The 27,619-nt window shown below is 43.5% G+C and overlaps 2 protein-coding genes across 4 annotated transcripts in view; both read left to right on the top strand.

Moving 5' to 3' along the window:
- Positions 1-5,386, top strand: part of LOC120027925 (nuclear receptor coactivator 2-like) — a 33,451-nt gene extending 28,065 nt beyond the window's left edge. Inside the window, exon 9 of the mRNA XM_038973018.1 lies at positions 5,273-5,386. Within this exon, the coding sequence (XP_038828946.1) occupies positions 5,273-5,284 (12 nt within the window). The 3' untranslated portion in view covers positions 5,285-5,386. The remainder of the gene's footprint in view (positions 1-5,272) is intronic.
- Positions 5,387-15,877: 10,491 nt separating this feature from the next.
- Positions 15,878-26,089, top strand: prdm14 (PR domain containing 14). 3 transcript variants are annotated; one of them, XM_038973207.1, is made up of 8 exons: positions 18,156-19,276; positions 19,732-19,785; positions 19,945-20,105; positions 20,354-20,624; positions 20,871-21,073; positions 21,631-21,732; positions 24,784-25,003; positions 25,203-26,089. In XM_038973207.1, exons 1-8 carry the CDS (start codon positions 18,652-18,654, stop codon positions 25,373-25,375), a joined length of 1,809 nt encoding a protein of 602 aa, XP_038829135.1. In that variant the 5' UTR covers positions 18,156-18,651; the 3' UTR covers positions 25,376-26,089. The 3 variants fall into 3 exon arrangements, 1 of the variants encoding a protein (XP_038829135.1); XR_005473375.1 differs by lacking the exons at positions 24,784-25,003; positions 25,203-26,089 and adding an exon at positions 22,743-24,366 and having other exon boundaries at positions 15,878-19,276; positions 21,631-22,666; XR_005473374.1 differs by lacking the exons at positions 24,784-25,003; positions 25,203-26,089 and adding an exon at positions 23,181-23,203 and having other exon boundaries at positions 15,878-19,276; positions 21,631-23,142.
- The last annotated feature ends 1,530 nt before the right edge of the window (positions 26,090-27,619 follow it).

Here is a 27,619-nt window from a genome sequence, read left to right as displayed (position 1 = left end):
GACAGAACCTGTGAAGACGATCTAGGTGCTGCTGTAACCCCTCTTTAGTGGGAGACAGCAGCACCAGGTCATCTGCGTACAGCAGACACTTGATTTCAGTGTTGTGTAGGGTGATACCAGGTGCTGCCGATTCTTCTAATGTTTTTGCCAATTCATTAATGTAGATGTTAAATAATGTTGGACTTATTGGGCAGCCCTGTTTCATTCCCCTCTCTCTCTCTCTCTCTCTCTCTCTCTCTCTCTCTCTCTCTCTTTTTTAAATCTGATTCTACTGCTGCATCAGTTACCTGATGTGCAGGGTTGGGGAGAAATGGATTACATGTAACAGATTTACAGTTACCTGATGTGCAGGGTTGGGGAGAAATGGATTACATGTAACAGATTTACAAAAACAATCATGTAACTGTAATCTGTTACGTTAATCAGCAAAAATATATTACTTGTTAATTATTTTAAGCTGTCTATCATTGTTTTTGCGACTTGTGAAGTGCATAGTGACCCTTTTGGCAAACTCCAATCGGGCTGTCATGTGCCTTTTACTGAGGAGTGGCTTCCGTCTGACCACTCAACCATAAAGGCCTGATGGGTGGAGTGCTGCAGAGATGGTTGTCCTTCTGGAAGGTTCTCCCATCTCCACAGAGGAACTCTAGAGCTCTGTCAGAGTGACCATCAGGTTCTTGGTCACCTCCCTGACCAAGGCCCTTCTCGCCCGATTTCTCAGTTTGGCCGGGCGGCCAGCTCCAGGAAGAGTCTTGGTGGTTCCAAACTTCTTCCATTTAAGAATGATGGAGGCCACTGTGTTCTTGGGGACCTTCAATACTGCAGACATGTTTTGGTACCCTTCCCCAGATCTGTGCCTCGACATCATCCTGTCTCGGAGCTCTACGGACAATTCCTTTGACCTCATGGCTTGGTTTTTTCTCTGACATGCACTGTCAACTGTGAGACCTTATATAGACAGGTGTGTCCCGTTCCAAATCATGTCCAATCAATTGAATTTACCACAGTTGGACATCTCAAGGATGACCAATGGAAACAGGATGCACCTGATCTCAATTTCGAGTCTCATAACAAAGTGTCTGAATATTTATGTAAATAAGGTATTTGTTTTAGAATTTCCCGTTTTCGCTTTGTCATTATGGAGAATTTTGTGTGTCGATTGATGAGGGGGGGGGGGGGGATTTGATACATTTTAGAATAAGGATTTAACGTATCAAAATGTGCAAGAAGTGTAAGGGTCTGAATACTTTCCGAATGCACTGTATGTAAACATGCATACAGTATACAGCTCATAGACAATAGTAGGGGTCTAATGAGGGTGCAAGTAAACTCCATGACCCCCCCCCCGGAGAAGACCGCTGTGAGTGGCCCTATCATGACATAACATAGTGGTGATAAAGCTCAGTCTTAACTGGTTCTAAACCAACGCAATGGAGCCCGTAGGAGTTTAGTAGTAAACAGAAAAATGGGGATACGGTCCCGTATAGGATAAAAGCATTACAAGTAAGAATGCCTAATAGCAAGACCCAGGCTGTATCCCAAATGGCAACCTATTACCTGTGGGGACCTGGTCAAAAGTAGTGCACTACATGGAAAAGGCTGCCACTTAGGGTGCAGTTTCTGCCCGCCCTGCCTAGGCATGTATACTTAATTGCCCCCTTTCTCCCTACGACGTCTCGTGAATAATTTAGTCTAATTAGCTTTATGATGTAACAATGCTAAAGTTACGGGGCTTGACCCAGGCTGAGACGACGACGATGATGTCATTAGTAGTCGTGTGCACTTAGTAGTGGCCAGACTGAGTAGTACACAAATGGGTCTGCATCCCAAATTGGCGACCTATTCTCTATATAGTACGCTACTTTTAGGTGGCATTTGGGACGTACCTTGTGTTTTTAAAGGGCAGGTCCGTGTGGACTGTCCATCAGAGGGTTATTGTCACTGACGTTTATACCCTTTAATCATATGTCATTGGAAAGCTTAAATTCACAGCTATCCATCAGACACGTTTTGGGAATGTTCAGTTCAACAGAACTTTGACCTTTGACCTCTAGGGCATATATCAGAATTACCTGTATACATTATCTTTAAAAAATGTGTTTTCCAAGTGGTTTTGTAAGGTCATAAAATGACCTTTTCAAAATGTATATATAATTTAATTTGAAAACACCAGCTATAACTTTTGTTTAAAAAATGTTTTTTTTACATATAGTACCATTTAAAATTACAATGTTGGAAGCTTAGACATATAATTCCATGTAATGGGACAGTTGTGTTTATGCATTTTAACGTTGGTGATGAAAGCACCACAATTCACACACACACAGCTGGAACGAGGTTTTACAAAGATTTGTAGATATCCCAGAATTCACCCATTCCAAAAACAATCCTAAAACATAGCTGTCCAATGACATGGAAGTACATCATTAAGCTTTCAACATTCGGTCAAAGGCACAATATGGGCGATTTGTTTTTTAAATTAATGGTTGCTGGTGCTTTTAAAGTTTGTTATATTATATACAATTTGAAAGGTCATTTCATGGCCTTTCAGAACCACTTGTCAAACAAAGTTTAAAATGTATCAGGGTTACCCTTTTAAAAGACCTTTAATACAGGTTATTCTGACTCAACAGCCTTGGTTTCTCTAATGACTGCCTCGCCTGGTTCACTATCTACTTCTCAGACAGAGTTCAGTGTGTCAAATCGGAGGGCCTGTTGTCCGGACCTCTGGCAGTCTATATGGGGGTGCCACAGGGTTAAATTCTCGGGCCGACTCTTTTCTCTGTATACATCAATGATGTCGCTCTCGCTGCTGGTGATTCACTGATCCACCTCTACGCAGACGACACCATTCTGTATACTTCTGGCCCTTCTTTGGACACTGTGTTAACAAACCTCCAAACGAGCTTCAATGCCATACAACTCTCCATCCGTGGCCTCCAACTGCTCTTAAATACTAGTAAAACGAAATGCGTGCTCTTCAACCGATCGCTGCCCGCACCCTCCCGCCCGGATAGCATCACTACTCTGGACGGTTCTAACTTGCCATCCGTTTTGTCACCAAAGCCCCATACTACCCAGCACTGCGTCCTGTATGCTCTTGTTGGCTGGTCCTCGCTACATATTCGTCACCAAACCCACTGGCTCCAGGACATCTATAAGTATTTGCTAGGTAAAGCCCCGCCTTATCTCAGCTCACTGGTCACCATAGCAACACCCACCCGTAGGACACGCTCCAGCAGGTATATCTCACTGGTCCTCCCCAAAACCAACACCTCCTTTGGCCGCCTTTCCTTCCAGTTCTCTGCTGCCAATGACTGGAACGAACTGCAAATATCTCTGAAGTTGGAGATTTGTATTTCCCTCACTAACTTTAAACATCAGCTATCTGAGCAGCTAACCGATCACTGCACCTGTACACAGCCCATCTGTAAATAGCCCATCCAACTACCTCATCCCCATATTTGTTTTTGTTTTTCTGCTCTTTTGCACACCAGTATTTCTACTTGCACATCCTCATCTGCACATCTATCACTCCAGTGTTAATTGCTAAATTGTAATTACTTCACCATTATTGGCTTATTTATTGCCTTACCTCCTTACTTCATTTGCACACACTGTATACAGATTTTTCTATTGTATTATTGACTGTACGTTTGTTTATTCCATGTGTAACTCTGTGTTGTTGTATGTGTCACACTGCTTTGCTTTATCTTGGCCAGATCGCAGTTGTAAATGAGAACTTGTTCTCAACTGGTTAAAAAAAGGTGAAATAAAACATGTATTAATTAATTAAATATACCCTAGAGGTCAAAGGCCAAAGTTCTGTTGATCTAAACATTCTGAAAATGTCTGATCGATAGATGTGAGAATCTAAGCTTTCCAATGATATACAAGTAAAGGGATACTTCTGGATTTTGGCAATGAGGCCCTTTTATCTACTTCCCCAGAGTCAGATGAAATCGTGGGATACCATTTTTGTCATTTTTGTCTCTGCATGCAGTTTGAAGAAAATTGCTAACTAGCGCTAGCACAATTGCTAACTAGTGTTAGCGCAATGCTAGTTAGCATTGGCTTGCGAAACTACCTCTAACTTCCTTCATACTGGACACAGAGACATAAAAATGGTATCCAGCAGTTCATCTGACTCTGGGCAAGTAGATAAAGGGTGTATATTTGACAAAATCCCAAAGTATCCCTTTAAAGGGTATAAGTGAGTAGTGACTTGTTGAATACTGACATTGTTTGTCATAGGGTGACAAATCCATTGCTGCACTGCTATCACACATTTTCCAATTTTAGGGACGTTGACCTTAAAAACAATTACAATGAGACATCGTCACCCCAAGTGACCGCGACGGCCCAATTTGGGGGGGGGGTCTGGCTCATGGTCAGTATAAAGAGTCAGATTATAATGTTGTTGGCCTCTTCTGTTGCTTTTAAGCCTATCAACGCAGTATGAATATTTAACCAAGCAGCAGCAGACAGTTTGATTGTCTGTGAGCACTTCAGGCTGTTACGTTTAAAATCACTTGATTTATTCCAACGCCAAGCTATCGAAATTACACTGGCACTTAAATGATGTTAATTATTCAAAGCCGTCGACCATTAGTGTGAGTATAGAGGTGATTATGCTGAGGGTTGACACTCTGTTCATCTCCACTTGGTCAACTGTGTGGAGAGGTGAGTTTTTATCGTGAAATAACAATTTTATCAATCTATCTGAGTGTGTGTGAATTGGATGGGCATGTAAAAAAGATGTAATAAGTGTATGTGAAATGTATGTAATGAGTGTATGTGAAATGTATGTAATGAGTGTATGTGAAATGTATGTAATAAGTGTATGGGAAATGTATAAGTGTATGGGAAATGTATGTAATAAGTGTATGGGAAATGTATAAGTGTATGTGAAATGTATGTATAAGTGTATGGGAAATGTATGGGAAATGTATAAGTGTATGTGAAATGTATGTAATACGTGTATGGGAAATGTATGTAATAAGTGTATGGGAAATGTATGGGAAATGTGTGTAATTAAGTGTATGTAATAAGTGTATGTGAAATGTATGTAATAAGTGTATGGGAAATGTATGGGAAATGTGTGTAATTAAGTGTATGTGAAATGTGTGTAATAAGTGTATGTGAAATGTGTGTAATAAGTGTATGTGAAATGTGTGTAATAAGTGTATGTGAAATGTGTGTAATAAGTGTATGTGAAATGTGTGTAGTACGTGTATGTGAAACCACTCTCTTTGTCTTCATATGTTTACAGAAATACTGCTAACCCTGGTGGAGTGTTCAGCCAACCAGCACCTTGATGGTAATACCCAGGATCCAATGAGCTCGCTGGTTCATCTTCAACCAACCAATCAACCAACGGCTCTTTGAATGGACCTGGCAGTGTCCTGACCCAGCTCTACCCAGCCCAACCCGATCTCCAACTTCCTCCACCTGGCAGTGTCCTGACCCAGCTCTACCCAGCCCAACCCGATCTCCAACCTCACTCACCTGGCAGTGTCCTGACCCAGCTCTACCCAGCCCAACCCGATCTCCAACCTCACTCACCTGGCAGTGTCCTGACCCAGCTCTACCCAGCCCAACCCGATCTCCAACCTCACTCACCTGGCAGTGTCCTGACCCAGCTCTACCCAGCCCAACCCGATCTCCAACATCACTCACTTGGCAGTGTCCTGACCCAGCTCTACCCAGCCCAACCCGATCTCCAACCTCCTCCACCTGGCAGTGTCCTGACCCAGCTCTACCCAGCCCAACCCGATCTCCAACCTCACCCACCTGGCAGTGTCCTGACCCAGCTCTACCCAGCCCAACCCGATCTCCAACCTCCTCCACCTGGCAGTGTCCTGACCCAGCTCTACCCAGCCCAACCCGATCTCCAACCTCACCCACCTGGCAGTGTCCTGACCCAGCTCTACCCAGCCCAACCCGATCTCCAACCTCACTCACCTGGCAGTGTCCTGACCCAGCTCTACCCAGCCCAACCCGATCTCCAACCTCACCCACCTGGCAGTGTCCTGACCCAGCTCTACCCAGCCCAACCCGATCTCCAACCTCCTCCACCTGGCAGTGTCCTTACCCAGCCCAACCCGATCTCCAACCTCACCCACCTGGCAGTGTCCTGACCCAGCTCTACCCAGCCCAACCCGATCTCCAACCTCACCCACCTGGCAGTGTCCTGACCCAGCTCTACCCAGCCCAACCCGATCTCCAACCTCCTCCACCTGGCAGTGTCCTGACCCAGCTCTACCCAGCCCAACCCGATCTCCAACCTCACCCACCTGGCAGTGTCCTGACCCAGCTCTACCCAGCCCAACCCGATCTCCAACCTCACCCACCTGGCAGTGTCCTGACCCAGCTCTACCCAGCCCAACCCGATCTCCAACCTCACCCACCTGGCATAAACTGTGCCTCGTATCTACCCCTACTGGGAGGCTCACCCAGGACCCAGGGGTGAAGGGGGGAAGAGTACCCAGGGGTGAAGGGGGAAGAGTACCCAGGGGTGAAGGGGGGAGAGTACCCAGGGGTGAAGGGGGGAGAGTACCCAGGGGTGAAGGGGGAGAGTACCCAGGGGTGAAGGGGGGAGAGTACCCAGGGGTGAAGGGGGAGAGTACCCAGGGGTGAAGGGGGAAGAGTACCCAGGGGTGAAGGGGGAAGAGTACCCAGGGGTGAAGGGGGAAGAGTACCCAGGGGTGAAGGGGGAAGAGTACCCAGGGGTGAAGGGGGGAGAGTACCCAGGGGTGAAGGGGGGAGAGTACCCAGGGGTGAAGGGGGGAGAGTACCCAGGGGTGAAGGGGGGAGAGTACCCAGGGGTGAAGGGGGAGAGTACCCAGGGGTGAAGGGGGGAGAGTACCCAGGGGTGAAGGGGGAAGAGTACCCAGGGGTGAAGGGGGAAGAGTACCCAGGGGTGAAGGGGGAAGAGTACCCAGGGGTGAAGGGGGAAGAGTACCCAGGGGTGAAGGGGGAAGAGTACCCAGGGGTGAAGGGGGAAGAGTACCCAGGGGTGAAGGGGGAAGAGTACCCAGGGGTGAAGGGGGGAGAGTACCCAGGGGTGAAGGGGGGAGAGTACCCAGGGGTGAAGGGGGGAGAGGGGGAGAGTACCCAGGGGTGAAGGGGGGAGAGTACCCAGGGGTGAAAGGGGGGGGAGTACCCAGGGGTGAAGGGGGGGAGGGGGAGAGTAGCCAGGGGGGAGAGGGGGAGAGTACCCAGGGGTGAAGGGGGGGAGAGGGGGAGAGTAGCCAGGGGTGACGGGGGGAGAGGGGGAGAGTACCCAGGGGTGAAGGGGGGGAGAGGGGGAGAGTACCCAGGGGTGAAGGGGGGGAGAGGGGGAGAGTAGCCAGGGGTGACGGGGGGAGAGGGGGAGAGTACCCAGGGGTGAAGGGGGGAGAGTACCCAGGGGTGAAAGGGGGGGAGGGGGAGAGTACCCAGGGGTGAAGGGGGAGAGTACCCAGGGGTGAAGGGGGGGAGAGGGGGAGAGTACCCAGGGGTGAAGGGGGGAGAGGGGGAGAGTACCCAGGGGTGAAGGGGGGAGAGGGGGATAGGTCAAAGATGGGACTTCTATTGGATTCATCCCAAATGGCGCCCTATTCCCTACGTAATGCACTACTTTCGACTAGAGCCAGGGCCCTGGCCGAAAGTACCGCACTACACAGAGTTTAGGGAGGCAAGCCTAAAACGCCTACCGCCTCTCTAAAGGAGAACCCGTGAGCCAGTCTCTGTCTGTCTGTCCAGCCTGCATTCCCCTTAGTGTGACTAACGCTACGTTCATAACTAAGTGGAAAGGTGGACATACCAGTTTCTCGTTGAGAAATGCTGATTGGCTAATGGCCAACAAGCTGCGTCAAACCATCAACTAAAAAGTACAGCTTTGTAAAACAAATTATAGTGTTCAAAAACCTTTTTAATAGATTTATTTTTATAAATAATGTTTTGTTACATTTGACTGCCATAAAAATGCTGTTATCGAAGTCGTCTCCTTTAGTAGGTGAGGTCAGAGGTCAGCATGTGGGAGGAGTAGGAGCTCAGGGATGATGGATGAGTTTACCGCCAGTTTGAGGGGCGTTCAAGAGGATTTTTCCCAGTTGTATGTGGTAAATACCACTTTCCCACTTGGTTATTGACGCAGAGTTACTGTAGGCCCCTTCCCATCTACTGTATGACTCTAGGCCCCTCCTCCTTCAAAAAGGCCCCTCCCCCTCTGGGTGATTGACAGTATGCCCCTCGCCCTTTGCGTAGAGGCCCCTCCCCCTCTGGGTGATTGACAGTAGGCCCCTCCCCCTCTGGGTGATTGACAGTAGGCCCCTCCCCCTCTGGGTTGATTGACTGACTACTGGTGGCAGCGATGGGATCCTCCTCAGATGAATGTATTCCTCTGTGGTCAGCTGCCATTTTTGCAATCTCATCTCAAGAAAATGTAAACTGTTTTGAATTTTTTCACCTCGCTTGATCTCACCCTCTTCTTCGGGTTTCTCTCACGTTCTAAAGCGTTCTACCTTCTAACGTTTTCTGAGTTCCACAATGGCAGCAAACTGACTCCAATGTTATGTTTTGGATCCTGGAGGACAGCGGAGGGAGGGAGCGGGGGGAGGGAGCGGAGGCAGGGAGCGGGGGGGGGAGGGAGTGGGCGGAGGGAGGGAGGGAGGGAGCGGAGGGAGGGAGGGAGGGAGCGGGCGGAGGGAGGGAGCGGAGGGAGCGGGGGGAGGGAGCGGAGGGAGGGAGCGGAACAGCTAACTACTTTCAGCCGTTTTTGCCTTTTTGTAGTTTTTGTTTTTGTTTTCGTAATGATGATGAGTGAGGCTGACGAGAAATGGTTTGAAAACCAGTCTTGGAAAGCACAGTAGATTAATGGTTTGATTTTAAAATAACGCTTTGTATTATAATTAGACAAATTTAGTCAAAATGTTTTATAGTGTATTAAATTAAGTTGTATTTTTCTGTATAGATTTTTAAATTATTTTAGATTTATTATCGTAGCAAACAACATGATTATTTGTAAAAGTGGTAAAAGTAAAAATGAACTTTCTGTCAATATATTCTATCAATTTGAAATATTATGGATTTAACTTTTGGTCCCGGTAATTTCATCAGAAGTTATTGAAATTATATCATGCGGTTCAAGAAAGCCAAATACAGACAGATTGTACATACAAGTTAACAACAGAGTTCCATTTCCTATTTATTGTGTGTTTTCTCCCTGTCTGCTCTGGACTGCCATCTGCTATAAGAGAAGAGTGGTGTGTTTTGTGTGTTTGTTTGAGAAGAGGAGAGCCAGACCTTATCAGCAGTCTTTGGTATGGTACAGGAGGGGGGGTTATCTTTGTCCAGGCTCTAGTGGGGGGGGGGGGGGGGGGTGTAGGTGTAGGCCAATGGCAGGCTGTATATACAGTGTACAGATTATCGCTTGCTTCTCAGCCTTGAGCGTATAGCTAGCACCGCGATAGAAAGACGGGACAAAACTCAACACAGCCATACAGTTATATAACTCAACAAAACTGTGGAACGGAATAAGTGTGCTTTCTATGTTGATTGGAGTCTTGGTGCTTCATACGAGCTGCTAGCTACAAACCGCTCTGGTCCGTCAGTGTGATGTAAGTAAACAAGCAATAACGAGTACTAAGAATCTATATATTTTTTTTTGTTCCTCTCTTTTTGTCATTTTTTTTGTTTGTTTTGGTATTTTTTTTAGTACAGATTTTTTTCCTGGACATGTTATGCTCCGCGGTCCGTCAGACTCAGTATTAAAAAAACAGATTTTTTTTTTACTGGTTTGTATTGAAAAACTCTAATCCAGATTAAACGTTCCTCTCAGATTATGCAGCAGAGCTGTCATGGGTTTAGAGACGGCAGGAAGGGAGTGTGGTGCTGAACCCTGGATATTAACCCTCATATTAACAGATAGGATGCATGATAAAATGGCACACTATACCCTACATAGTGCACTACTTTTGACCAGAGCCCTATGGCATCATATTCCCACGCCCCAACAGTAACTGATATGTTGACCAGTCCCTCTGGATCCTCTGTGCCTTATGGGATGCAGCCATTCCCTGACCACAGGTTTCTAGTAGAGGATAGAGCAGAGACCTATTGGGCCCTCATCCAATTCTTCTTTCCTTCCTTCCTTTAAGTAGTCACTTGGTATGTCATGACTGGATAGGTGACACACATGTAATGGTCGTGTATCCCAAATGGCACCCTATGCCCTTTATAGTGTATCAGGAGCTTGCTCTGCCGCCCTGCCCTGACAGACAGACAGTGAATTAGCCATATTGTTTGAACTTTGACCTCAGGCAGTAAAACCACATTTAAACAGATCCATTACAATGACATCATATTCCCTCGCCCCTGTAACGGGTATAATGATGTCATATACCCTCGCCCCTGTAACGGTTATAATGATGTCATATTCCTTCGCCCCTGTAATGGGTATAATTATGTCATATTCCCTCGCCCCTGTAACGGGTATAATGACGTCATATACCCTCGCCCCTGTAATGGGTATAATGACGTCATATTCCCTCGCCCCTGTAATGGGTATAATGATGTCATATTCCCTCGCCCCTGTAACGGGTATAATGACGTCATATTCCCTCGTCCCTGTAATGGGTATAATGACATCATATTCCCTTGTCCCTGTAATGGGGGATGGTGACATCATATTCCCTCGCCCCTGTAACGGTTATAATGATGTCATATTCCCTCGCCCCTGTCACGGGTATAATGATGTCATATTCCCTCGCCCCTGTAACGGGTATAATGACGTCATATTCCCTCGTCCCTGTAATGGGTATAATGACATCATATTCCCTCGTCCCTGTAATGGGTATAATGACATCATATTCCCTCGTCCCTGTAATGGGGGATGGTGACATCATATTCCCTCATCCCTGTAATGGGTATAATGACATCATATTCCCTTATCCCTGTAATGGGGGATGGTGACATCATATTCCCTCGTCCCTGTAATGGGGGATGGTGACATGATATTCCCTCGTCCCTTTAATGGGGGATGGTGACATCATATTCCCTCGTCCCTGTAATGGGGGATGGTGACATCATATTCCCTCGTCCCTTTAACTGGTATAGTGGCTTTAGCTCCATTGTTGCATCAAAGTCATATTCCGATCTCAAAACGACATCCTCCAATCCTGACGTGTTGTAGCCTGGTCCCGTATATTTGTGTTCTTGCTTACTCCGTTGCTGCCAATGTCAACTCAATGTTGTCATGACAATTAGTGACAAGGAGTTGGCATGATGGCACAAACAGGCGGGCGCTCACGCTAGCAATGTTGATATTTCTGATGATGTTAAGCTAGACATTACTATGGAGGACAAGCCAAATATTCCACACCTTGTAAAATTGGGTTATGAATTCTACCAGCCTTTCATTACAAAATGAAGGACAGAGGCGGACTTAACTTATGTTTCGTCAGTTTCAAATGAAACAGGCCCCCAAACTGTCAAATCTGCCTCGGATAAAGAGCCTATTAGCAGCCCAGGCAGCGTGATAGTCCATCACCCTCAGAGAAACATGCAGCGCCACCTCGCTGTGTTTGTGTGTGTACAGCATAATACATGTATTTGATGAGGGTCTGAGATAAATTGAATGTATTGTCATGGCTGACCTCAGATCAGAAGAGGCTGTAAAAGCTGCGACCCAGATGTATTGTCATGGCTGACCTCAGATCAGAAGAGGCTGTAAAAGCTGCGACCCAGATGTATTGTCATGGCTGACCTCAGATCAGAAGAGGCTGTAAAAGCTGCGACCCAGATGTATTGTCATGGCTGACCTCAGATCAGAAGAGGCTGTAAAAGTGTTGGGCTGCACCTCAAGTTATATCGTATTCCTTATATAGAGCCCTATGGGCCTTGGTCAAGGGTTGTGCTCTATATATGTAATGAAGCCCCTTTGGGATGCAGCCCAACACTGGGAGAAGCTGTAAAAGACTGTTCTCATTGGATTGTTAGGTCTAGAACTGCCCCAAAACCTGATGGATTAAGTTACTCATAAGCCCTGCTCTGAGAACAGTTTTGATTTGTACTTCCCTAATGGTAACTGCTAGGATTGGCATGGAGAAAGCTGATCAAAGATCAGGGTCCGGTATCTATAAAGCCAGTCAAAGTAGGAGTGTTGATCTAGGATCAGTCTTTACATTATAATGAATGGACAAAGGAGGGGACCTGATGATAGATCTGCATTTCTAGCTCAAAATATTTTCGGAAATTCTTCTACTTTGTCCTAGCAGTCCCTTTGGACACTGAGGTACAATAGCACTTTGGAGCATAGGGATGCTATAATTTAGTGATTCCATATGTAATTCTATGGGGCTCTGTCTCTCAGAGAAGGGCTTATTCACATTGTTTTGGTGTTACGATTTATCACGATTTATCGATCACACTTTTGATAAAAGCCGGATGTCAAAACCAACCACTATCACCCCCCCCCCCCCCCTCCCCCCCTTTGCAAATTTCCAAAGATTTGTTAAGATTTTAAAATGAATACAAGCCATGAGGTAATGCATTTTCTAAAAGCAATTTGTATCAGTACTTGGAGCAAACAAAACTATTTGCCCCACAAAAAAAAATTATCATACAGACTTTGAATTTAAAACAATTTACGAAATAATTCCTCTAATTTAACTTTAATTTTTTTTTTAGATTTTTTGATATGTCCTGTTTTTGTATAGTCTGCTAATTTTCTTAGCGCTAAAATGCAAGAACCTTAATGCTAATAATCTAGCATATTGCCTTAGATTGTCTGTTCTCATTCTTGTATATTATAAGGCTGTCTGTATTATATTTGTATTGTGATAATGTACATTATTAAATGGGTGATAAATCAATGCTCAACACATCTTAGTTGGTGGTGATGGGACTCACAGTAGTCTCTCTCTCTCTCTCTCATATCTGTGATTGGTTAAAGGCTGTATTTGCATAATTCCATTTCCCCTCGTCACAGAACTGTTTGTCAGTCGGACACTTTGTGTATGGAAAAAGATGATGCAATGGGATATTGCAGCAATATGTCATATATTCTATGGACTTTCTCTGGAGAATGAAAGCTTAGTTGTTAACCACTGCTCTGAGATGTATTCTTCCAGCCGTATTGTTCACTAGAAACATCACGCTGTTTGTTCGCTCACCCATCACGCATCAACGTTTTGTAATCTTTAGTGTTGAGCATTTTATGAAAAAGTTAGGTATACCGACAGAAGTTTAAACACAGTTATATGCAAGTTGTTAACTAATAAGGCTTCGCTGATGCTATTTGCAATTTAATGTTGAATAAAAACCATTGTAAATAAAGAATTCTCTTATTGCAACATTGAATGTAGTCCCTCTATATTTTAATATATTTGTATAGATGCTGCACGTGTTTGAGGGGAGATGTTGCAAGTCCATTTCACTGGTCTTTTATCCATTACATTTGCTCACCTTCTTTTGACAAAAGGTCAAAGGTAATCGAGGAGAGTGAACGTGGATGAAAATGCGATTGCTTGAAATGAAACCGTCCTTCTCCACTTCCGCTTCATTAGCCAAATTACGTTTCACAGGGGTGGATACCGAAACTAAATGTGTAAAGTGATAAAAAACAAATTAAGTTATTTGTCCACGACATTTTATAGTTACAAAGAAATAATTCGCGTATTGTTTTCAAAAGTGTGCATGTTTTTAATCCTCTGACAAAAAACTAAAGTTGATTCAAAGGGAGTGTGGCATATTTCAAACCTTCCACGGTCGGATACACATCAGTATTCTCGATGAAAGGTGGCTATCGAGGAGGACAAAAAAATCATGACCGCTTTGATGGAAACAGGAAGTTTCCGTACAATATTATAAATGCCGACAGGTAAATTGTTCGTTTGACATGGTGGGATCTTTTTATGTCGGTAAAAATTAATTATTAAAAAAAATGGCGGTGGAAACGCCTTTATGCGCAAATATTGATGTAATAACCATCATCATTTGGAGTCACGCGATGACATGTTGTCTGGTCCTCCCCACTACGACTCGGGAAACCATGCAGTTTATGAGGCTACAGATGAAGTTGTGATGAACTTCACAGGGGGGGTGAAAATGCACGGTGATCTATGATGCTAATTTACAATAAATATCGAGGGTCTTATTCTGGTGACATGATGATCGATGCTTCACTGCCGTTTGACAAATAAAAATATTCCCTCTCTTATCCAAAGTAATCTCATCATGTAGACTATCCGCACTGGATCTGCCAGCTGTTGGTTATGGAGCGCATGTGCCAAAACCAGATTAGGTACATTTGCTAATTAACAGTAGCAGTTTTTGTGACAAACTGTTGGTAGAGTTGAAAATGAGATGGAAACATATTTTTTTTAAAGCGTACATTTTGTGTGCACTACTTCATCATACACTGATTTTTTATCCGCAAAAAGTACATTTGGTGGAAACACGACTTGTGGGGAAATGTGCATATTTCATTTCTGCACATTCTAGAGTATTCGCATGAAAATCTGTCGGCAATTGGATGGAAAACCTAGCTAGTGACATGATAATTGGTGCTTAGCTGCCAATGAATACATAAGAATGATCTGGCTCTTATCCATCTCATCGTATCAACTTATCAACTTTATCAAGGAACTGTTGTTTAGAGAGTTTGCGTGAAAACCGGATTGAGCAAGTTTGCCATTTATCGTAACAATATGAGTGACAAAATCACTGACAAGAGTGTAAAATGCAATGGAAACACATTAAACTTTGTTTTTTTTTATTTGGTACATGAGAACTTTAGTGCAAAAGTGTTTTTTTTGTGTGCACCACGTCATCACTCACAGTCTTTTTATCCACAAGGTCGTTTTGATGGAAACAAACCTCTGGTTGGAAATATTGAAATAACTCAAATCCGCATAAAGAAAATATGCGTATTTTCCCACCAGCGGTGTGTTTCCACCAAACTACCTTTTTCAAATAAAAATCTAAAGTTCTGCATGAAATCTTTGGATGGTTACTGATGAGGGTTTTTATGGTCGTCTGGATAATTCCTGACATTATTATAGGCCTGTTGGTTCTAACGGAAATCGATTCGTTCGTTTATAGCAGGGTTTCCCTGCTGTAAACGGCAGGTAGGTAGCGGCAGGTAGGTAGCCTAGTGGTTAGAGCGTTGGGCCAGTAACCGAAACATTGCTGGATTGTATCCCTGAGTTGACAAGGTAAAAATCTGTCGTTCTGCCCCTGAACAAGAAAGTTAACCCACTGTTCCTCGTTAGGCTGTCATTGTAAATAAGAACTTGTTCTTAACTGACTTGCCTATTTAAATAAAGGTTAAATTTTAAAATCAACTCAGTGCGGGTTTTGTTTTTTGCCCTAGCTGATAAAAAATTGTTTTTCTAATCATCAAGCTTTGATAATTTGAATCTTAACTGACTAGTAAAGTAAAGGTCACATTAAAAATATTTTAAAAAATAACTCGGTGCAGGTTTTGTTTTTGCCCTCGCTGGTATTTAAAACGTGTTTTTTTATACTAATCAAGTTTTGATAATTTCATTCAGCTGTGTAGTGTTAGGGCAAAAACCAAAACATGCACCCTTTATGGTCCCAAGGACCGAGTTTGGGAAACGCCGGTTTATAGGCTACTGCAAACACTTACGCCTATGGATTTTCTTCCCAGTGGCATAATAACAACACTTTACCTTAATAGTATTTTTTATTAACGGAATTAGGTGCATTTATACATTATGGAAGTAAGCAACATCATCGAATATTAGGCTACATAGGATTTCTGTGTCGACGTTCTTTTTTTTTCTTTTTTTTTTGTCAAACTAATGTTTTATAGGCAATATCCTCATCTTCCTCATTTATCAAAATAAAAGTAATGAGGAACATAAATCGAGTTGATGTTCGATTTTAAATTAAAGTTGTTGCTCGCAGTTTGGTTTGGGCTACCTGTAAACCTAACAAAATACTTGGGTTTTTTCCGACACGTTTTTTGCATTTTTAATGACAATGTAAAAACGTCTGTGTGCCTGCGCAATGCGTGTTGTAGGGGGGTTTGTAATCGTACGGTGAAAAGGTGAAATCCTCCTGGGGTTTGAGACGGAGTGACCCGAGCTGATCTCTGACCAATAGCAGGCAGAGACTAGAGCAGCGTCTCGAGACCTTTTATGAGCCGGTACACTTAGCGGTTCTGTATACAGCCTTCTGTTCAGTAGGACACAGAACAACAAACACACACAGACAGAAAGTATCCTACCACTCCGGTCTCTCCTCTCTACTTTACCTTCATAGGATTATATTAACAATATGCCAAGCATATATCAACAAGTGTTGTAGACAAATATTCGGTTGTCTTTTGACACCCTCCAAAAAAGAAAATCTTTTGAATTTGGAACGTGGGGTGGATTCGACTACACCAATTTCAGACGTATAAATAATCTCCTTTGAGGTAAGACGGACATTTAAATTTCATATTTCGCAAATTTTTTAAAAAACTGGTTTGAAATGTTATATTATTATTAGTCTACTGTGTGTAAAATCACTTTCAGGCAAACCATTTCCTCAGGCCTATGTTTATTGTAATCCTCATCACGTTAGTTTCTTCTTTCTATAACCAATATTAAACAGATACATTATATGAAGTTCCTCATTGACCCTATTGTAACCCGTTAATAGCCATTGAACCGGGCTCGCCCTGTAACGCCTTAATGCTTTTTAAAGGAGTGGTGAGTTGTGATAGCTTCATTAATGTTGACCTCTGCCGCTGACCCGGTGTTCTTTAATTTGGGTGTCGTGACCCTGATTTGTCTCAGTTACTGCTGACTACCACCCACCCACTACTCGCCTTGTGACGGGGGGGCCACGGCACCTACAACTCATCTTGCTCGTTTACAGGGATGCACAGTCAAGTACCAATTTAAAGTAGTTTACTTTGCAGGCACAAGCACTAATTTAAATATATTGATGAATATCCGTTGTGTGTTTTGCGAACTGGAAAAAATGCCCAAAAAAAGCTGGTTTTAGATTGTAGGCTACGTGCTGTGAATTCAGTAGGATGCTGTAGGCTAAGTGCTGTGAATTCAGTAGGATGCTGTAGGCTAAGTGCTGTGAATTCATTAGGATGCTGTAGGCTAAGTGCTGTGATTTCAGTAGGATGCTGTAGGCTAAGTGCTGTGATTTCATTAGGATGCTGTAGGCTAAGTGCTGTGATTTCAGTAGGATGCTGTAGGCTAAGTGCTGTGATTTCATTAGGATGCTGTAGGCTAAGTGCTGTGAATTCAGTAGGATGCTGTAGGCTAAGTGCTGTGAATTCATTAGGATGCTGTAGGCTAAGTGCTGTGATTTCAGTAGGATGCTGTAGGCTAAGTGCTGTGATTTCATTAGGATGCTGTAGGCTAAGTGCTGTGATTTCAGTAGGATGCTGTAGGCTAAGTGCTGTGATTTCATTAGGATGCTGTAGGCTAAGTGCTGTGATTTCATTAGGATGCTGTAGGCTAAGTGCTGTGATTTCAGTAGGATGCTGTAGGCTAAGTGCTGTGATTTCATTAGGATGCTGTAGGCTAAGTGCTGTGAATTCAGTAGGATGCTGTAGGCTAAGTGCTGTGATTTCAGTAGGATGCTGTAGGCTAAGTGCTGTGAATTCAGTAGGATACTGTAGACTAAGTGCTGTGAATTCATTAGGATGCTGTAGGCTAAGTGCTGTGAATTCAGTAGGATGCTGTAGGCTAAGTGCTGTGAATTCAGTAGGATGCTGTAGGCTAAGTGCTGTGAATTCATTAGGATGCTGTAGGCTAAGTGCTGTGAATTCAGTAGGATGCTGTAGGCTAAGTGCTGTGATTTCAGTAGGATGCTGTAGGCTAAGTGCTGTGAATTCAGTAGGATGCTGTAGGCTAAGTGCTGTGAATTCATTAGGATGCTGTAGGCTAAGTGCTGTGAATTCATTAGGATGCTGTAGGCTAAGTGCTGTGAATTCATTAGGATGCTGTAGGCTAAGTGCTGTGAATTCATTAGGATGCTGTAGGCTAAGTTCTGTAAATTCAGTAGGATGCTAAAAAAAAAAAATATTTTCGTTTGGTAAAAATCAGTGCTCTCCGTGGAATATGTTCTTGAATTTGTAAAATGACGAAAAATATGTGTAGCTTTTAATTTAATTATAATTTAGTAAATATCAATCTCTACATAAGTTCGATCTTGTTAAATTGATGTTGCTAAATAAGATTTTTATTATTAGCCAGTAGGTAAAAACAAAAACGTTTCATATTGTGCGATAATTGAAATACCACATTTTCTTTCGTTAATTGAAATGCATATTGGGGATTCACACAGACATATTTTGATTGAGAAAATGTGCATGATTACAATGTTATTCTCCTAAATGTATTTTGAGCAGAGATCTAACAATCATACGTAATTTGTTCGTTACCTAAATATATTTATTTTACTGCTAAAGGATTTGATTATGTTCCCTATTTGAAATCTGTTTATTAATCTTCAAAAATACGATCAAATAAACTAGAGAGGTATATTTTCATTTCAGAAGCGAAAATATGCCAAATAAATCTGGAGATAGAGCTAAAATCTCTCCACCTCTTTCTCTCTCCAGGCAGAATAGCTCCACCATTCCGATTCAAATCATCCCAGATCGGCTCTGCCTCCTCGCCTGCTGTGATGTCTGTGTCTCTTTCCAGCATCCCCGCCGTGAAGGACAAGCCGTTCCACTCCAACCCCCTCAAAGGCAGCCCTGCCCGGGGCTCGGGTTACTACGCTGCCCCGCTGCCCGGAGCCCACCATTACATGGACATCTTCAGGAGCTCTCAGCATCCCCTCCACCCGCTCAAGTCTCTGGGGCGGCTTGTTACGGACACCCAGGCAGTCATGCCGTTCAACTTCACCGCCGGTAACCCCTCATTCTTCGGCCACGGCGGCCACGCCGTTAACGTGCTCCATGAGCAGATTTTCAACGTGTCGAACATCCCGTATTTCAATCGGATGATGCCGGGAGTGGGACAAACGATTTACTCCAAGCACGAGGAGCTGGCAGCGGTGGTGACCGAGCACGCTACTGGGCCGTTATCAGACTTCAGCAGTCCCGCCTCGAGCGAGAGGTCTTCTGCTCACTCCGTCTCGCCGTCCAAAGCACGTTCGCTCCACCTCAGGGGAACCGAATTATCATCGAAGAAGACGCGCACTTATAGTTTCAGTGAGGACGATCTGTTCACGGTGCTGTACGGATATACCGGGAGACAAGAGCAGAATACCGGTCACGCTATCTCAGGAGTAGCCGGGAACTCAGGTAGACAGATAAAGCCTCTTGCATATCCCTGTCACCCAATTACCTTTGAAATGTTATCGAAACTGGGTCATTGTTCTTAAAAGCAAACGTGTGTTATTGCTTCAGCTGTCCTAACAGGTTTATGGTAGTGTAACACGTTTAAATAGTTAGATGGAATACACCTTTTTTGCTTGCTATTGCTAATTGGGGCTGGAGATTCTTTCAGTTCATATAGACACTAATTCTGTTTTTATAGCTGGGATTTGATGGTTCTTGATTTATTCACCTTAGTCCATGTGTGTGACTATTTAACGAATAGTCTATATCATCAAGCCAAACTGTCAATTCCAGGAGGTTTAATCTATGTCCGGATAAAACAGTCCATATTGTCCGTCATGTTCTGTTTGATTTGTTAGGCCCTAATGTTCATAATTGACCACCAATAGCATTGCTAACTTGAACATTCTCTTCAACAGTTTGTAACAGCGAGCTACTCACCTTGAATACTCAGGCGCTTGAACTTCCAGAAGGTAGGCCTCTCTCAATTAAATTCAAAGTTATTTATTGGCATGGGAAACATCTCTCTCTCTCTCTCTCCTTTCTCTCTCTGTTAGAATGTTCTGTTTGTACTTTGTGAAGTTGTGTAAAAGGGTGTTAAACTTTAACGTGTTTTCAAATGTCACTTCCAGAGTTAACTATCCAACAGACGAGTTACGGCAGTTTGTCCCACTACGGAGTTTTTGCGGTGAAGAGCGCCGTCACCAAGGGAACCCGGTTCGGCCCATTTCAGGGGAAACTGGTCAATACGAGCGAGATCAAAACATATGACGACAACACTCTGATGTGGGAGGTCAGTTTAATTGCTTAATTAAGTTCCTTAATATTGTGTGTGTTATTTATTTACTGTGAGCTAAAAGTTTAAACCTTTTTGTGTTTTTATTTGGTGAGTAAACCAGCTGTGCGTCAATGGCAATTTATGCGTAAATATAGGCCCAGTACGAGATGCTAGATTGCCAATTAATTCAAAGCCCGTGTTGTCAAACAATTTCTACCCACATACATTTTCGTGCAATATTTTCTCTGTGTCCTTTAATCCAGGTGTTCGAGAACGGCCGGTTGAGTCACTTCGTGGATGGCCGGGGCTCTTCCGGTAACTGGATGTCGCTGGTGAAGTGCGCGCGCTTCCCGGAGGAGCAGAACCTGATCGCGTTACAGAGTAAGGGCCAGATCTTCTACGATGCCTGTAAGGAGGTCCAACCGGGACAGGAGCTGCTGGTCTGGTACGGGGACTGCTATGTTCAGTTCCTGGGGATTCCTCTCACTCTGAAAGACTCGCCGGAGGAGGGGAACGTTATGCTTCCACATGAAGGTAAGGACATTTAATATAGAATCAGAGAATCAGAATTATCTTTATTCGAATAGAATATAATAACTTTATCTTCCCCGGTGGGAACTTAATTTGTCGAATTATTTTTACATAAACATCACTATGCTTTACTGGGCCTCATTCTCTTCTAGTCCGTATTATATTATTATATAATTTATATAATAAACACGTGTTTATTTGTAGAAGCAGCCATGTAACTGAAAATCCACCATTTTGTTTTTATTTCAGATTCTGGAGAGGGTTTTAAATGTGATCGGTGTGGCAAAGTGTTCGCCTATCAATACTACAGAGACAAGCATCTGAAGTACACGCGCTGCGTGGACCAGGGCGACCGGAAGTTCCCGTGTCACCTCTGCAACAGGTCGTTCGAGAAGAGAGACCGACTGAGGATTCATATCCTACACGTTCACGAGAAACACCGACCACATAAGGTAAAATGCCAAATAATTACTAAATAATACGAGTGGTGCTGAAAAACAGCTCCCTTTTGCATTAGGCTATAAACCTACTTTCTCCCTAAATCTCTAGTTTGTTTTATATTTTACCCCCTTATTCCGTGTTAAATAACAGCACATTTCCCATAGGACCTACATAATGTCTGCTGATTTCTCTCATCTCCCCTCTCCCCTGTTAGTGGAACATATATAGGCCTGCTTTCCTCCTAAATTTGTAACTGAACGGTCACTCAAATCAAATGTTATTGGTCACATACACGTGTTTAGCAGATGTTATTGCGGGTGTAGCGAAATGCTTGTGTTTCTAGCTCCAACAGTGCAGTAATATTTAACAAGTAATATCTAACCATTTCTCAACATATACCCAATACACACACATCTAAGTAAAGGAATGGAATTAAGCATATATGGATGAGCGATGTCAGAGCGACATAGACTAAGATACAGACACTAAGGTACAGTAGTCTTACTGTACTCAGTGTTGTACATGACTACATTTCCCCATACTCAACGTGTCACCTGTCTCTTCACAGTGTTCGGTGTGCGGAAAGAGTTTCTCTCAGTCCTCCAGTCTCAACAAACACATGCGGGTGCACTCAGGAGAGCGACCCTACAAGTGTGTCTACTGTAACAAGGTAAGCATGGAAGAGGGTGTGTCTACTGTAACAAGGTAAGCATGGAAGAGGGTGTGTCTACTGTAACAAGGTAAGCATGGAAGAGGGTGTGTCTACTGTAACAAGGTAAGCATGGAAGAGGGTGTGTCTACTGTAACAAGGTAAGCATGGAACAGAGTGTGTCTACTGTAACAAGGTAAGCATGGAAGAGGGTGTGTCTACTGTAACAAGGTAAGTGTAGAACAGAGTGTGTCTACTGTAACAAGGTAAGTGTAGTAGAACAGAGTGTGTCTACTGTAACAAGGTAAGTGTAGTAGAACAGAGTGTGTCTACTGTAACAAGGTAAGTGTAGTAGAACAGAGTGTGTCTACTGTAACAAGGTAAGCATGGAAGAGGGTGTGTCTACTGTAACAAGGTAAGCATGGAACAGAGTGTGTCTACTGTAACAAGGTAAGTGTAGTAGAACAGAGTGTGTCTACTGTAACAAGGTAAGTGTAGTAGAACAGAGTGTGTCTACTGTAACAAGGTAAGTGTAGAACAGAGTGTGTCTACTGTAACAAGGTAAGTGTAGAACAGAGTGTGTCTACTGTAACAAGGTAAGCATGGAACAGAGTGTGTCTACTGTAACAAGGTAAGTGTAGTAGAACAGAGTGTGTCTACTGTAACAAGGTAAGTGTAGAACAGAGTGTGTCTACTGTAACAAGGTAAGCATGGAACAGAGTGTGTCTACTGTAACAAGGTAAGTGTAGTAGAACAGAGTGTGTCTACTGTAACAAGGTAAGTGTAGAACAGAATGTGTCTACTGTAACAAGGTAAGTGTAGTAGAACAGAGTGTGTCTACTGTAACAAGGTAAGTGTAGAACAGAGTGTGTCTACTGTAACAAGGTAAGTGTAGAACAGAATGTGTCTACTGTAACAAGGTAAGTGTAGAACAGAATGTGTCTACTGTAACAAGGTAAGTGTAGTAGAACAGAGTGTGTCTACTGTAACAAGGTAAGTGTAGTAGAACAGAGTGTGTCTACTGTAACAAGGTAAGCATGGAACAGAGTGTGTCTACTGTAACAAGGTAAGTGTAGTAGAACAGAGTGTGTCTACTGTAACAAGGTAAGTGTAGAACAGAGTGTGTCTACTGTAACAAGGTAAGTGTAGTAGAACAGAGTGTGTCTACTGTAACAAGGTAAGTGTAGAACAGAATGTGTCTACTGTAACAAGGTAAGTGTAGTAGAACAGAGTGTGTCTACTGTAACAAGGTAAGTGTAGTAGAACAGAGTGTGTCTACTGTAACAAGGTAAGTGTAGTAGAACAGAGTGTGTCTACTGTAACAAGGTAAGCATGGAACAGAGTGTGTCTACTGTAACAAGGTAAGTGTAGAACAGAATGTGTCTACTGTAACAAGGTAAGTGTAGAACAGAATGTGTCTACTGTAACAAGGTAAGTGTAGTAGAACAGAGTGTGTCTACTGTAACAAGGTAAGCATGGAACAGAGTGTGTCTACTGTAACAAGGTAAGTGTAGAACAGAATGTGTCTACTGTAACAAGGTAAGTGTAGAACAGAATGTGTCTACTGTAACAAGGTAAGTGTAGTAGAACAGAGTGTGTCTACTGTAACAAGGTAAGTGTAGTAGAACAGAGTGTGTCTACTGTAACAAGGTAAGCATGGAACAGAGTGTGTCTACTGTAACAAGGTAAGTGTAGTAGAACAGAGTGTGTCTACTGTAACAAGGTAAGTGTAGAACAGAGTGTGTCTACTGTAACAAGGTAAGTGTAGTAGAACAGAGTGTGTCTACTGTAACAAGGTAAGTGTAGAACAGAATGTGTCTACTGTAACAAGGTAAGTGTAGTAGAACAGAGTGTGTCTACTGTAACAAGGTAAGTGTAGTAGAACAGAGTGTGTCTACTGTAACAAGGTAAGCATGGAACAGAGTGTGTCTACTGTAACAAGGTAAGTGTAGTAGAACAGAGTGTGTCTACTGTAACAAGGTAAGTGTAGTAGAACAGAGTGTGTCTACTGTAACAAGGTAAGTGTAGAACAGAGTGTGTCTACTGTAACAAGGTAAGTGTAGTAGAACAGAGTGTGTCTACTGTAACAAGGTAAGTGTAGAACAGAATGTGTCTACTGTAACAAGGTAAGTGTAGTAGAACAGAGTGTGTCTACTGTAACAAGGTAAGTGTAGAACAGAGTGTGTCTACTGTAACAAGGTAAGTGTAGTAGAACAGAGTGTGTCTACTGTAACAAGGTAAGTGTAGTAGAACAGAGTGTGTCTACTGTAACAAGGTAAGTGTAGAACAGAATGTGTCTACTGTAACAAGGTAAGTGTAGTAGAACAGAGTGTGTCTACTGTAACAAGGTAAGTGTAGTAGAACAGCGTGTGTCTACTGTAACAAGGTAAGCATGGAAGAGGGTGTGTCTACTGTAACAAGGTAAGTGTAGTAGAACAGAGTGTGTCTACTGTAACAAGGTAAGTGTAGTAGAACAGCGTGTGTCATCGACTCGGTGGGCGGGTAGGTTGGCAGACCCCGATCTCACCATTTAGAAGCTTCCTCATTTCATGGTGCATTTTGGTGCGAGCGCCCTCGTTATTGTCTCCCGGTGCAGGCACGCTCCACCGAGACACTTCCATGGTGATTAGCGCCAGATGTACCCCCCCCCCCCCCCCCCCCAACACTATTGTTCCCCCACGCCCCGAGATTACGCTCTGAATTTACGGCTCTATGAGGAACAGACGTTTTCTTTGTTATTAGTAGGACATAACAACCTCCTCCTGAGTTTTATGTCGCCTGCTTTGTTTAACCTAAATCCCCTGTTTAACAATGATACGTTAGACTATATGCTAGTTATCTGCTCTTTTTAAAATCTTCTCTAAATGAAAAGGTATTCGAAATCGAATTGAATCCAGATTTTCGATTACAGAGCATGAATGTGCCAGGCCTGCATTTGGTTGCCAGTCTATTGCTGTATTGGCTAACGCGTAGTCTTTTCAAACAACCAATGGCTATCAAAGTATCCCGTTCTATCAGAACCGTAGACCTTATTGACTCCACTCATGTTCTCAAACCTCTACGTTGTTCTAGGCCTTCACCGCTTCCAGCATCCTGCGCACGCACATCCGCCAGCACTCCGGAGAGCGGCCCTTCAAGTGTAAACACTGCGGGAGAGCCTTTGCCTCGCACGCCGCGCACGACAGCCACGTCCGACGCACCCACGCCAACGATAAGCTGTATCCGTGCGACGTGTGTGGCAGCACCTTCCAAGAAGCGGCAGAACTCAAGAACCACACGAAGAGTCACAAAAGTAAGATCTGATTGTCAAAAGATATTGAAAGAATAGGACACGTTTTGCTTGTACCAAGGTCTAAGGCCTATATCTTGAGTGAAAAAAACAAAAATCACTGGACGAATATAGAAATATAATGCTGACTTATGTGTCTAACCTAAATGGCCTAATATATATGGATGCTCCTTCTAAAATGTTATATTTACGTTATTGACAGAAGACCCTTTGTCGGAAACCGCAGTTCCTCCTATCATCTCACTAAACGGATCTTTGGAGGATACGACAACTATGTTTTCATTCACCAAGGACTGCAGGACGCGAAGACTGACGGAGGAGAACTTTTACACGGGCTTGGCGATTCTGAACCCAGAATATCGACCCTGGAATTAAACCCGTTCCATACAATGATCATTTCTTATTCTAGAATTTTGTTAAGGAAAATATCAAGAAGTGCTCAAATAACACGTCCAAACAGCGACACGTTTTATGTTTTTAGAATAATAACTATTGGGAAAATATATTTAATACACCCTTACTGTATTGTATGACACACTGTAAATAGTTTTTGTCCAATTTATGTATTTATTTGAATCTGTTGTTTTTTTGGGTGGGAATAATACGTGTTGTCTGTGGCTAAACACTTCTGTTATTAGTGGGATTTAGTTATTATTGGTGTTGGTCAATGAAGCCTAATAATGCAAGATGTTAACGAAATGTTACGTTTATTCACGTTCGTGATCACATGTTCTTATAGTTCACATTTAAATAAGCTTGGATTCGTGTTATTATGTAGGATAAATACTGTATAAACGTTTTGCATTTATACGTACATCCCCAATCAACGTTTATCAATTTAAACGTGTTAATTTATCTGCATACAATATTTATCATACTACCTCTAGTTAAATTCATCCTATTTCACTGTCAGATAGCTAACAGTTTTTTTTTAATTTATTTTTTACGTTTGACTGTTTGTTTCTCGTGTCTTGTAGGCTGCAAAAGCAGTCACTGTAATGTGTATCTGTATTTCATTGTTAAAAAGCATCGGCTGTCTAATAAATATGAATTAAATAATAGCATGAAATAAACATAAAGTCAAGATTGGGTCCGTTTGTTTGTCAAGATGTTGCCTTTGATTAGTTAACAAACATTATTCGCATCGAACAATGATGTTGATTTTACAATCTAATTTGATACATACATTTTTTTTTGGGGGGGGGGTACATTTAATTCATCTAACATACTGTAAGAAATAGCTAAAATATCGAAACACAATGATATTCAATTCTGGTGAGACTATATTCAATGGTTTTCGTTCCTGAAAATAATTCCACAAATATCCTCATATATAATTCATTCTATAGACTCTATGGAGTTGAATAGCTGTGTGTGATTCATTTTCGATGATTCCAAGACTTAAGAGTAGAGCAATAACATCTACACATTCAGGTGACGGTTTAGCTTTTGACATTTACAAACACATTTCAGTCCGACTTCATTTCTCAGTAAAAAAAAGAAAAACAATTCGACCGTTCCAACCCCCGGAAGCAGAGTAGCGATGTCACTGTATAACGGGCTTTGACGTACCATTTAAGGATACCAATTCGTTACTTTAGTTGTATCACATATTAGAATGATTCTCGTTTCATTTAACAAGACCCAATCCATAATTTTCTCTCTCCCTCATGGGAGAAAGGAGACTTCCTTCAGTTCCACCTGAGCGGTCTCAGCAGTGGCCTACACAATTCAACAGTGTGTGTGTGTTCCAAGCGTGCCCTTTTTGGACAGCGAGGAGGATACTGTGTGTGTGTGTGTGTGTGTGTGTGTGTGTGTGTGTGTGTGTGTGTGTGTGTGTGTGTGTGTGTGTGTGTGTGTGTGTGTGTGTGTGTGTGTGTGTGTGTGTGTGTGTGTGTGTGTGTGTGTGTGTGTGTGTGTGTGTGTGTGCTCCAAGCGTGCCCTTTTCAGACAGCGAGGAGGATACTGTGTGTGTGTGTGTGTGTGATGGGTTAGGGGGATGCTGGCAGTGGGAAAATGAACAAACCCCAGTAAGACCAAATGAAGTGGCAATGAGTTGGTCTGAGGGCCAGGGGACAGTGGGCTGGGGAGGAGAGACAATGAGGTGGTCTGAGGGCCAGGGGACAGTGGGCTGGGGAGGAGAGACAATGAGGTGGTCTGAGGGCCAGGGGACAGTGGGCTGGGGAGGAGAGACAATGAGGTGGTCTGAGGGCCAGGGGACAGTGGGCTGGGGAGGAGAGACAATGAGGTGGTCTGAGGGCCAGGGGACAGTGGGCTGGGGAGGAGAGACAATGAGGTGGTCTGAGGGCCAGGGGACAGTGGGCTGGGGAGGAGAGACAATGAGGTGGTCTGAGGGCCAGGGGACAGTGGGCTGGGGAGGAGAGACGATGAGGTGGTCTGAGGACCAGGGGACAGTGGGCTGGGGAGGAGAGACAATGAGGTGGTCTGAGGGCCAGGGGACAGTGGGCTGGGGAGGAGAGACAATGAGGTGGTCTGAGGGCCAGGGGACAGTGGGCTGGGGAGGAGAGACAATGAGGTGGTCTGAGGGCCAGGGGACAGTGGGCTGGGGAGGAGAGACAATGAGTTGGTCTGAGGGCCAGGGGACAGTGGGCTGGGGAG

This window comes from Salvelinus namaycush, chromosome 33, assembly GCF_016432855.1.
Source record: "Salvelinus namaycush isolate Seneca chromosome 33, SaNama_1.0, whole genome shotgun sequence".
Taxonomy (NCBI): Eukaryota; Metazoa; Chordata; class Actinopteri; order Salmoniformes; family Salmonidae; genus Salvelinus; species Salvelinus namaycush.
Note: the sequence above shows the minus strand (reverse complement) of the source record. Positions and strands in the feature narration are given on the sequence as shown.